Source organism: Sorghum bicolor, chromosome 7 (assembly GCF_000003195.3).
Source record: "Sorghum bicolor cultivar BTx623 chromosome 7, Sorghum_bicolor_NCBIv3, whole genome shotgun sequence".
NCBI lineage: Eukaryota > Viridiplantae > Streptophyta > Magnoliopsida > Poales > Poaceae > Sorghum > Sorghum bicolor.
Window position 1 is genome coordinate 57,914,216 of NC_012876.2, and position 12,660 is coordinate 57,926,875.

The 12,660-nt window shown below is 49.4% G+C and overlaps 1 protein-coding gene across 1 annotated transcript; it reads left to right on the top strand.

The window, feature by feature from the left end:
• LOC8077890 (respiratory burst oxidase homolog protein E) lies at nucleotides 2,869–12,502 on the top strand. The gene is made up of 14 exons (XM_021464832.1): nucleotides 2,869–3,864; nucleotides 3,964–4,123; nucleotides 4,222–4,270; nucleotides 4,454–4,567; nucleotides 4,649–5,149; nucleotides 6,580–6,993; nucleotides 9,850–9,945; nucleotides 10,564–10,679; nucleotides 10,770–10,940; nucleotides 11,055–11,214; nucleotides 11,302–11,490; nucleotides 11,589–11,717; nucleotides 11,833–11,911; nucleotides 12,032–12,502. Exons 1-14 carry the CDS (start codon nucleotides 3,126–3,128, stop codon nucleotides 12,139–12,141), a joined length of 3,027 nt encoding a protein of 1,008 aa, XP_021320507.1. The 5' UTR covers nucleotides 2,869–3,125; the 3' UTR covers nucleotides 12,142–12,502.

Consider the following 12,660-nt stretch of genomic DNA (forward strand, 5'->3'; position numbering starts at 1 on the left):
TGTTTCTTCACCGTATGCGCTCGATTCGGCCGGCGCCCTTCCGCTCGCCGCCGCCGCACGGCGAGATCCAGTGCCGCCGCCGACGCTACTGGCAAGAAGGTGCCGCCGCCGTCCTCCCTCGGCGACCTACCAGACATCAGCCGCAGCAAGCCCGCGCCGCCGGAGCTCGCGGGACGACGCGTCGTGAAGGACAACCCGTTCCTGATGCGCGACCGCGAGAGCAAGGGCGACGGCACCGTGGCGCCGCGGTGGTAGCGGCGGGACCCGTTCGAGGGATGCCCCGAGCGGCGGCCTCCGGGCGCGACGGGCGGCGGCGTGGTGCTGTACACGACGACGCTCCGTGACGAGGGCAGGATGACGAAGCCGCAGCGGAGTGCTTCGACCACGAGGGAGGCTGCAGCCGTGCCAGACGACGTCGACGAAGAAGCTCACCATTTGTTCGATAAAATGCTTCAAAGACAGTAAGGCAAAGCTGAGCAAGCAACCAAACAAACTCTTATAGAAACCAGAGCAAGCAACCAAACAAACTCTTATAGAAACCAGGCCAGCTGAGCAAACCAACCAAACAAACCCTGTTGACTTGCTGGGGACAAGTCTAGCCTAGCCTCGCTCCAATTAAGCCAAGAAACCAAACAGACCCTGAGTGTTATTAGTAGATTTCTCTCTCTCTGCATCTCGTGTGTCCTTATCTTTGCAAATAATTCGATAAATGAAGGGGTTCATCTGGAAAATTCTTGGGTCCTTCCATTCCAAAGATTATAAAGCTCTCCACCGTACGCCAAGATGTTCAGTTTGGTCCTCATATGAGGTAGATAAACATGTTGCAACAACTAAAGAAGTCATGTGTTGTATCACCACGTGAATGACGATTGTCATGCCATGAAAAAAGCAGGATAGATTAGGGCTTTAAATTCAGGTTCACATGCAAAGCGCACAAAATCCGAATTAATTAATGAGCCTAATACTACTCTCTATATATGAAAAATACTTTGTGCTCCTGTTCAACAAAGAAAAGCTTGTGAAGGAGCACCGCTGCAATTTCCTATTTATGTGGGAAAAATGAAAAAAAAAAGGTTCGGTGAAATGGTTCGTGCATGTTTTGATCTTTTTGGAGAGAAAAGGCCCGTAATCCCGTTATCAAGTCATGCGTATTTTCTCTCCACAGGAGCCATGCATGCATGCAAACAACGCTACTACCCCTGCTATGGATAGAGGATTCGTGTGACCCAACTAATCGATTGTGCATGAGGTTGGCAAGCATCGATCTGCAGCCTTTGAAAACACACGCGGCAAACGCTATTGGCCAAGCTATTATATATCATCCTTCAAGATGGATGAAAACAAGACTCGTAGTTTATTTCTTCATTCATTCAGGTACCAAATTTTATTTTATTTTTTTAAAAAAAGGCTAATGGCAGACAAGCACAGGTCGAGATCGAGCAGAGAGCTATCAGCCATGGCGGCAGCCGTGCTCCTCACGCTGCCTGACTTGCTACCTCGTCACTCGTTAGCAATTTAGCATCAGTCCGTTACGGCGTGGCTTTCAACTTTCATAACAGAGACACTGGGCGCTGTCAGCCCCAGCCGCCCCCAATGCAATGCAATGCATGCAAAGGCGAAAATCATGGTGGGTGAAAAAGTTGCGCGAATCATTAGCATTATATGAACATCTCACCAGTTTCATCTCCCACAAATCACACGTTGATGCGTCTCGATCAGCCGAAACTGGTCCTCGATCACTGCACCACCCCACCACCCTGTTCCGACATATGGACGCCATTAACCCTATGGATGCCGAGCTGGGAGCAGAAACCCACTCCAGTTCCAGCCGCTCCTGCCGGCAAGGCTACAGGCGTCGTGCAGTTTCAGTGCAGATGCAGCCAAGAAGCTGCCCAGTGTAGCTAGCTGCTGCTGGATTCAGAGCCCATGCAGCACTGGTTGGTGGCTGCTCAGCATCTTGGCGTCACAGTGTGATGATCCTGCAGACAGGCAGACAGCACTTGCCCAGAATTCAAAGGATCCAGCAGTGCTCAGTGTTCTTCCTCCGTGTTCTTCGCTTGAGATTATCTGTTGAATTTGTCAGCTATTTAATAATTTTTTCTGTCAAAAAAATCAGCAAACAGTAATTTTAGTAATAATTTATCGGTCAAGCGAACAGAAATGGCAGCAGCTGTAGCAAACTAGCAACCCTGAAATGGCACTATTTTTTTTTTCAGAGAACAAAATGGCCTGGCCGCATCTAGAGTGGCAGATATGGACTAATTTGTTTGTAAAATGTCAAATGCCTGCACAGATTGGTGTAATCATTATCGTCCAAGTTGCCCGGGTCGATTTCAGTGTTCGTTAGCCTCACCGGCTCCTGTAATTCATTACTGCAAATTCAGTTGTTAAAATAAAAACAAGGAACATATATTATATAACAATAATCAAAGTCGGTATCCAGTTCGGTCGCCCTGTCTCCAACAGTAGACTCATTTGGGAACCCAAATCTAAAATGGGTCTCCAACACAATAACTATAGCCTCCAACCAGAGTACCCATACAGAAGACCTATTTTGGTATCAGAAGAGGCATAACCCAAATTTGGGTATCCTCTCTCCTCGAGACCTATTTGCAGAGAGTGTTGCCTTTTAAGTCTTATTGTTGGAGAAGACTAAAAATAGGTATGGAACCTTTTACCTGTAGCGCTAGGTCTTGGTGATGAATGTTGGCCAATGCAGTCTCGTCGCCTGAATTTGGCGCGAATACGCAAAAAATTACCGAATGAAAATTAGTTAAAAAAAAATCGTGCAGGCGAGGCGAGAGAAGAACCTTTCATCAGTGGCTGCACTAACAAAGCCCGTGTATTCTCACACGACACCCACCGTTTGCCTACTTTCATCTTGGAAGCGTCCGCGACTCGGCGCACCGAATCCCAACCACCGCTAGTGCCGCCGAGCATATACATCGCCCTGCCTGCCTGCCGCTCGCCCCGCCCTCAGCTGCTCAGCGACAAGCAAGCTGATCACCTCAGCAAGAGCAGCAAGCAGAGCGGCGCTCCAGCCTTCCAGGCCGCCGTGGGGGATATGCACACGCCGCCAGGGCAGGCGTGCCAAAGAAGCGTAGCGTAGGGGGCCGGCCGCGGCCATGTGGGCGCCGTCGCGGGGGTCGTCGTCGGGGAGCGGGCGGCGGACGTGGCGCCGCCGCATCGCGGACTACCTCGCCGACGACCAGACCGACGTGTCGGACAATGAGTCCTTCATCACGGCGCACAGCGACGAGTACGTCGCCGCCTCCACGTCCATGTCCGCCGCGGGAGGCGGGGGAATGCTGCCGGCGTTCCTCGCGGACCAGAGCGACCTCGTGGAGGTGATGCTGGAGCTGGACGAGGAGTCCATGGTGGTGCGCAGCGTCACGCCCACCACCGCCGCGCTGTACGGGACCCCCACCGCGTCGTCGCTGCCCGGGCCCGGCGCGGCGGGGCCGCAGGCGCACACGCCGGACGGCCCGCGGAGCCTGAGCCGGTGCTCGTCGACGTCGTCGCGGATCCGCAGGAAGTTCGCGTGGCTGCGGTCGCCGTCTCCATCGCCGTCGCTGCGTCGTCCCCCGCCCGCGGCCGGGGCCGCGGCGGCGACGGCGGCGTTGTCCGACCAGCAGGTGGTGCGGGAGGCGGCGCTGGCGGCCCGCGAGCGGCGGCGCGTCCAGGCGCGCCTCCTGAACCGGTCGCGGTCCGGGGCCAGGCGCGCGCTCAAGGGCCTCCGGTTCATCAGCCGCACCACCACCGACGCCGACGGCGGCGCCGCGCTCTGGCGCGCCGTGGAGGAGCGCTTCAACGCGCTCGCCACCGACGGCCTCCTCGCCCGCGACGACTTCGGCGACTGCATCGGTACGTGGCGTTCGTTCGTTCGTTCGTCCATGAACGAGGCCGCCCGATCACTCGCGCGCCCCCAGCCACGACGACGTGCTGACGGCATTGGCGTTGCAGGGATGGTGGACTCCAAGGAGTTCGCGGTGGGCATCTTCGACGCGCTGGCGCGGCGGCGGCGGCAGAACCTGGAGCGGATCAGCAAGGACGAGCTCTACGAGTTCTGGCTGCAAATCTCCGACCAGAGCTTCGACGCGCGCCTCCAAATCTTCTTCGACATGTGCGCGCACAATCCTGCACTGATTTCCTTCCTCTGTTTTTTTTCTGTCGCAACTGGTTGTGTTCTTGGCCTGAAACAAATCAATTTCAATCTTTCAGGGTGGACACCAACGTGGACGGCAGGATCACGAGGGAGGAAGTGCAAGAGGTAATCAAATCAAGTTGAGCGAATCAATTAGTCAACAACTGAATTACTTGTATACTGCTGTAACTATCACCTCAGTCGGGTGAATTATGCATGAACTTTTACTGTGCGGGTAGGTAATTATAGATTTGACCTCCAGCGTGTGATCAGCTTAACTAAAAGTTTTCATTTTTTTTTTCTCTCCAGCTGATCGTTCTGAGCGCGTCGGCGAACAAGCTGTCGAAGCTCAAGGAGCAGGCTGAGGAGTACGCGTCCTTGATCATGGAGGAGCTCGATCCGGAGAATCTCGGCTACATAGAGGTACGGATATACGTACATACGTACAAATACACCACGGCTACGTGTCAACGGTGTACTTTTGTTGACTGGCCACGTACGCAGCTGTGGCAGCTGGAGGCGCTGCTCCTGCAGCGGGACGCGTACATGACCTACAGCCGGCCGATGAGCAGCGGCAGCGCGGCGCAGTGGAGCCAGGGCCTGAGCGCCGGCGCCGGCGCGGGTGCTGGTGGGCAGCAGCAGCAGCAGCAGCAGGCGCAGCCGCAGCCGTCGCGGTGGCAGCTGCAGCGGCGGAGGTGGAGCCCGCGTCGCGCGGCGGCGCGGGCGCGCGTGGCGGCGGCGGAGCGCTGGCGGCGGGCGTGGGTGGTGGCGCTGTGGTGCGCGGCCATGGCGTCGCTGTTCGCGTGGCGGTTCGTGCAGTACCGGCGGTCGGCGGCGTTCCGGGTGATGGGGTACTGCCTCCCGACGGCCAAGGGCGCCGCCGAGACGCTCAAGCTCAACATGGCGCTCGTGCTCCTCCCGGTCTGCCGCAACACGCTGACGTGGCTCCGATCCACCTGGGCGCGATTCTTCGTCCCCTTCGACGACAGCATCGCCTTCCACAAGGTAATAAAAAAAAAAACAGAGAACTCTACCCTGCTGCTATGCGTGGGCTCCTGGCATGTGGGGCCCCTCACGGGTAACCAAACGAGTTAGGCGGTCGCCGTCGGTGACGAGGCGCCGGCCGGCGTCCGTCGCCGTCCATGGACCGTCGTGTTCGCGTGGCGCGGTCAATGATTGGGCCGCTGCCGCGTGGGGCCATGCGGTGGCTTGGATCTCGTGCGGCTTTGCCGCACGGCTTTTTTGGCCTTTCGCGCCGTCGCGTACTTTGGGGATCGCCGTGGGGCCCTTTTTCCTTGGCTCCTCTGGTTTGCTGAGAGGCCTACGAACATGACGGCACAGAAGATCCGCGTGTCTCCGCGCGATGGGCCCGGCAGCAGTCTTGTCCTGGGACTCCTGGTCAAGTTTTCTGGTCCGATGACGTGGAAGTGGAAGTCACCGGACCGACAGGTTTTCCACTGCCAGGTGGGGGGGCCACGCGCACCCCTGTTGAGTCCTTATGGCAAACGTGTCGAAAAGCATCGATCCATGTCTTGTTTTCGGTATAAGCTGATTTGTTTCAATATCATATTCAACACGTGCATGCATTCACCTTATTTCGATCCGGGCATTGTTTAGTTCATCCAAAAATCAAATAATTTTCAAGATTCTATGTCACATCGAATCTTTCGGCACATGCATGAAGCATTAAATATAGATGAAAATAAAAACTAATTACACAGTTTAACTGTAGATCGCGAGATGAATCTTTTGATCTTAGTTAGTCTATGATTGGACAATATTTGCTACAAACAAATGAAAATACTACAGTAGCGAAATCTAAAATCTTTTCGCATCTAAACAAGGCCCCAGCTTTGCTTCGCTGACGAAGCCGGTGACACATGAACCTAGCTTGTTTAGTTGGTGAAAAATATTAGATTTCAATACTACAACACTTTTATTTGTATTTGATAATTATTGTTTAATTACAAATTAACTAAGTTTAAAAATTCATCTTGCAAATTATAAGTAAACTATATAATTAGTTATTTTTTAAATCTATATTTAATATTTTAATGTATGTGTCCAAAGATTTGATGTAACAAGAGTTTTGAAAAACTTTTGGAAAATTTTAGAAACTAAACAAGGCCACAAAGAGAGAATCAGATACCCCGGGTCCAGCAATTTATTTCACGTTTGACCCTTTGGTAACGCCTTTGATTGCTTTGCTTGCTTGCTTTATGCAAGTAGCTAGCCAGTGCAATGCCTTATCAAGTCTTAAAATTTAAGGTGTGCTATCACCACCTGACCATGCATCATTACTAGTATTTCATGACTTCAAAAAAAGAAAGATGTATTAGGGGAATGGTTTTAGTGTTTTTAACCTGTGATGACGATGACGAACTAATTAATTAAAATGAATTACCCATGCATGATATGATGATGGAATATGGCAGATGATCGCGTTGGCGATCGCGGTGGGGATCTGCCTGCACGCGGGGAACCACCTGGCGTGCGACTTCCCGCGGCTGATCGCGTCGGGGCCCGACGAGTACCGGCTGGTGGCGCGCTTCTTCGGGCGGGACAAGCCCAGCTACAGGGGCCTCCTCGCCGGCGCCGAGGGCGTCACCGGGATCGTCATGGTCACGCTCATGGCCGTCTCCTTCACCCTCGCCACGCGCCCCTTCCGGAAGCGGGAGGCGGAGGTCAAGCCGGCCAGGTCCGCCCGCCGGTGGTGCTGGCCGCTCGCCCACCTCGCCGGCGGCTTCAACGCCTTCTGGTACTCGCACCACCTGCTCATCGTCGTCTACCTCCTGCTGCTCGTCCACGGCTGGTTCGTGTTCCTCGTCGACAAGTGGTACCAGAGGACGGTACGTAACTAACTAAATCACTACTCCTAGTCCTAGCTAATCCTGAATTCCTAATACATGAGCAGTGCGTGGTTATTCATATCATCAGCGTGGTTATCATATAATATAGTCATAGGTCATAGGTGCGCACACTTTCTGTTTCTGTCGCTGAGATGATTCTTTCGCTTTGATCCGTTTCCATTCCGTCGCATTCGTGGCTGTTATCAATCATGTTGATGGGTATTTGGGCACCACGGACAAGGAAACATAACATGTGTGTGTGTGTGTGTGTGTGTTTTTGAGATAAGAAGGAAATACAAAATGTAGCTGAATGAAGATCTCGTGGTAAAAGCCAGAGTTGAGAAAGATCTCGTGGGCGGTGTACTGTTTTTTTTTTTTTTGATGAAACGGGCGGCGTACTGTTATTACTGTCACAAGGCAGGCAGGCATTTGCATTTGCATGCCCATTTGTACAGTAATTGATCGAGTACGTAGGGTCAGGGACATTAATTGGAGATGAAGAAAATAAGGTAGGCCACCACCATTGCTCTGTTTGAGACTGTTTTCCCTATACCTAGAGAGGAGGGTGACATGTGCATCAATGTGCCCACATATACGGGACGGGGACGGGAGACAATTTGATATGCTCTGCAGAGCTGGCTTATGACTTGCGAGATAAAGATAGTTTGGGGCTTTAATTTGTTTGCTGTATGCTCTAATCTGTCATGCCAGATTTTGCCTATATATATGGCCAAAACTTTAGTAAGGGCCTGTTTAGTTTCCCACCCAAAATTTTTTCATCCATCCCATCGAATCTTTGGACACATGTATAGAACATGAAATGTAGATAAAAAAATAAACTAATTACACAGTTTAGTTAAGAATTGTGAGACGAATCTTTTAAGCCTAGTTACTCCATGATTAGCCTTAAGTGCTACAGTAACCCACATATGCTAATGACAGATTAATTATGCTTAATAAATTTGTCTTGCAGTTTCCTGACGAGCTATGTAATTTGTTTTTTTATTAGTTTCTAAAAACCCCTCCCGACATCCTTCCGACACATTCGATGTGACACCCCAAAAAATTTCGTTCCCAATCTAAACAGGCCCTAAGTCATAGGTGCCTTGGATTATTGCAGCCACGCATGCTATTTGCCAACACTCTTGCCGAAATGAGGAGGCAACATGTTTGGATCGCTAGTAGCCATGCTCCATCATGCATGTTGGGAGGGTCAGGTCAGGTCAGGTCACAGGCATCATCAGGCAGTGCTGGTTGGTGGTCCGTTGAGGTCAAAGCCAAGACGGAGCCCCAAGCGTATCTGCATACAGTACATAGCATTAACAAAGCGTACCTGTCAATCAAGCACGTTCGCATCAGTGGCCACGGGCAGCTTCGTAGGCCCCGGGCACGTACCTAGAGGAGCTCCCCTACCGTACGTACGCCCCCCCCAGTTGATGAATATAGGAGTATTTCATGAAAGGATCCATGTCGCAAGCCAGCAGCTTTCGATCAGTCCCAGTCCAGAGAGCAGCGAGAGCGTTGCCATGTCGATCGTTTCATGTGTACACGTCTCAGCAACTGGTGGATATGATGGGGATCGAATCCACATCATCACTTGGGTGTCGGGATCCTTTTAGCGCCAAGCCTGATCCGTTTAGGCCTTGTTTAGTTCACCCAAAAACTAAAAAGTTTTCAAGATTCCTCATCACATCGAATCTTGCGGCACATGCATTAAGCATTAAATATAGACGAAAACAAAAATTAATTACACAGTTTGCCTGTAAATCACGAGACAAATCTTTTGATCCTAGTTAGTCTATAATTAGACAATATTTGCCACAAACAAACGAAAATGCTACAGTAGCGAAATCAAAAAAAAAACCATCTAAACAAGGCCTAAACATCCTTTTCAAGACCATTGTCCGAGAGCTGCGCCTATATATCTTTGGGCTGTTTTTTTTTGTCAAACAGTTATTTCCAAAACAGTTTCATGGGTGAAGCTGTTTTTCCCCTCCTCTTACAAAAACATAAGTTGGATGAAGCTGAAAAAAATAGCTTATTGTAGCTTCTCTCTCATTTCTCTCTCTCAACTATGCATGAAGTAGTTGGTGAAACTATTTTGCCAAACACTTTTTCTAAAACAGCTTAGCTTCATCTAGAAAGTCACTCATGAAGCTATTTTCTAAAAAAACAGCTTTACTAGTGAAGTTGCCCTTTGTTTTGTATCTGGTCCTCTGCAAATTTCTGATGAATCCTGATTTTTTGTTTCCGTCTAGTATTGCCACATATGCCCACATGTTGGCTGGACAAGGAATCAACGATGCCCAAGCTGAGGTGTCACGGATGTGGTAGCAGTTAGCTCGACAAAAATTGTTCCTTGAAATCGAAATGCGCAAAAATACAAACTTGCACTCACCGCTCTACAACAGCCATTTTTTTAGCCCATTGAAAGACACCGAATGGGCATTCCTATGCTGTGGTTACAAGAAACAGATCAAACACAGGGGAATCTGACAGCTGCCAAACTCAGTGGTTGGATCATTGGATTGTTGGTCTGGTCCAGTTCACATTAATTTGTACAGCATTTTTAACTTGAAAGTTGAAACGATGTTGTACTGGAATCAATCGTTAGCACTGTAAGCACTGCTTCCTGCTGCAGCCCTTTTTTTTTCCAGACATGTTTCTCTGCATGCAATTTAAGTAAGATGGTCTTGAATTGACCTGTCGACGAGAATCAGAAAACCTGATGCTATGTTGATACATTCTGCCCAAGTGTTTTTGAGTTAACCGCTTCATTCTCTCTTTAATGGAACTACAACATTGCAGACAGAAAACACCATTGATGCTGACAGTGTGATTTCTTCGGTGATGCAGACATGGATGTACATTTCTGTGCCACTGGTGCTCTACGTCGGGGAACGGACGCTACGGGCCTTCCGATCCAAGGCTTACGCAGTTAAGATCCTCAAGGTAACTTAACATCCTATAGACCACATCTAAACACCTCATTATCTGAAGCTTCGAGAGCAGGTATCACCCAGGCGTAGCGTATGATAATCTAGCCTCTGTCCCCTGCATATATATCTGTCTCATAATCTGGATGACAAGCATCAGTCGGCACCCTTGCTAGCTGACAGCAAACCATCACATTGTATCATCATCGTCAGTTGGTCGAAAAGACAAACGGCGTATGGCTTGGTCTTGTGTCTTGTTTTTGCAAACTGTCAAAAGCATCGTTGCCGTTGGGAGAATGGATGGTTTTCAGATCAGAGTCATCATATAAAGGATATTCTGGCATGTGGCCAGTATGATGAGGATTGAGGATATGGTGCTAGGTCATGTTGGCACTAGGATATGTAATAGGGTCATGTAGGCTTAATTGAACACTTGTCTCATTTACAACAACTGCCCATCACTAACTAGTAGGTCACTTCATGTCAGTAATTTCAAGACCAAACTAGATGCTCACAAAAAGAATGATCTAAACAAAGAAAATGGGATGGGGTTCTCTACTTACCTGATGGTTGGTAGTAGGAAGAGATGGAAAGTATCTGCATGTTCTTACTGCAATCTGGTTCACTCGATCAGGTGTGCCTTCTACCGGGGAACGTCTTGACCATAACCATGTCGAAACCCTATGGATTCCGCTACAGAAGTGGGCAGTACATCTTCCTGCAGTGTCCAACAATCTCCCCATTTGAGTGGTATGCCTGGCTCTTCATTTGCCTAGTTGTTCCATCACCCTTGCCCCTTTTTGTTACATTCATCTCTGATACTGTTTCTTCTCATGGCAGGCATCCTTTCTCCATCACTTCAGCTCCTGGAGACGACTACATCAGCGTCCACATTCAGACCAGGGGTGACTGGACACAAGAGCTCAAGCGCATCTTCGTCGAGAACTACTTCACGCCATGCGTGCCCCGAAGAGCTGCCTTCGGCGAGCTAGGCGCGGTGGAGCACAAGAGGTTCTTCCCCATGCATGCATTATCCATGCCATGTCTGCTCCCCTGTTGGAGAGCTGCTTGATCAATATGAAAACTGAGCAATGTCTTGCCTCCTCTGGGCTCTGTCTGATGCAGTCCGCCAAGGTTGCTGGTTGACGGCCCCTACGGCGCCCCAGCGCAGGATTTCAGGAACTACGACGTGCTGCTCCTCGTCGGCCTTGGGATCGGCGCAACCCCTTTCATCAGCATCCTGAGAGATCTTCTGAACAACATCAAGCTGGCTGATGAGCTGATGGTATCGTCTCATTTGTACCATCCATTCTTCAGCTGACTCAGTTCTTGCTTGCCTGAAACTGACGGCCACTTTGTCTGAACCTTTCAGGATCTGGCAATGGAGACCAGCCGGTCTGAGGACAGCGCCAACAGCTTGAGCGCGTCAACGGCGAGCAGCAGCAACAAGAGGCGGGCATACCGAACAAGCTGCGCACACTTCTACTGGGTCACAAGGGAGCCGGGGTCATTCGAGTGGTTCAAGGGAGTGATGAATGAGGTCGCTGAAATGGACAAGAAGGTGATGTCTCCGCCATTCTGTGTGCTTTTTTCCCTGCAGATGTTGTTAATGTACTCATGACGAAGGTGGGGTTCCTGTCTTCCTGATGGTTTAACCAGGGTGTCATTGAGCTGCACAACTATCTGACAAGCGTGTATGAGGAGCGAGATGCAAGGACGACCCTGCTGTCGATGGTGCAGGCCCTGAACCACGCCAAGCATGGCGTAGACATAGTGTCAGGCACAAGGGTAAACACACTTTGGTTCAGCAAACAGAGTATCATGAATTGGATGAATAAATAATCTGGGGAATGTTGATGAACATGATTTGCTTGTTAACATATTAGTCGTGTTCATGTTTCAGGTCAGGACACATTTTGCAAGACCTAACTGGAAAGAAGTATTTACAAGAATCGCGTCCAAGCACCCAAATTCTACAGTCGGTAATATTTTACCCCAATGTATTATTTTTTTTTCTCAGCACACTGAAAGGCATGAAAAAACCATTGAGCATCGATCAAGTGTTAACATTCTGATCATGAGAGCTTATATTATGCATGCAGGGGTATTTTACTGTGGGAGACCTACACTTGCCAAAGAACTGAAGAAACTGTCACTTGACATGAGCCACAAAACGGGAACCCGCTTTGATTTCCACAAGGAGTACTTCTGATGGAAAATAGAAGTACTCCTGATTTCTTTAGTACTAGAAGATACAGATACAAAAAAATCACAAATTTTGCATAGAAGCAAACTGATCCTCTTCACAGTATGTAATTGTACATAGTATAAAGCAGAGGGTAGTTAGAAACAATTTTTGTTAACCAAATGGGAGGGTAAAAATATGTCTTGCGCTTTCAGACAGACATTGGTTACTGCAGATATACATGTATAGATCATAGCTATTCATTGTATGCTAAGCATACAAGAGACTGAGGCCAACAATCTGAATGCATATCATTCAAATAACTGGTCGTGTTTACTTTATTACTAACAGTGGCATTATGCAGAAATCATATATATATTCCTTTTTACTCCGGTAGTAGTTACTCCCATGTGTATATCTCAAGATTTATGGCGTATATAGCCCGATGAAGTGTATGTAGACGAAGTATATGATCATACTAAACCATCTAAGATAGTATATATATGTTAAGTATACATGCATACATAAAGTATGTGGTTATACTTA

What these genes read in the sequence shown, in the direction of transcription:
- LOC8077890 (XM_021464832.1), top strand. Translation starts at nt 3,126, where the DNA reads ATGTGGGCGCCGTCGCGGGGGTCGTCGTCGGGGAGCGGGCGGCGGACG. An exon ending in CTCCAAATCTTCTTCGACAT is followed by an intron (nt 4,124 to 4,221) that starts GTGCGCGCACAA and finishes TCAATCTTTCAG; the next exon opens with GGTGGACACCAACGTGGACG. An exon ending in ACAAGTGGTACCAGAGGACG is followed by an intron (nt 6,994 to 9,849) that starts GTACGTAACTAA and finishes TCGGTGATGCAG; the next exon opens with ACATGGATGTACATTTCTGT.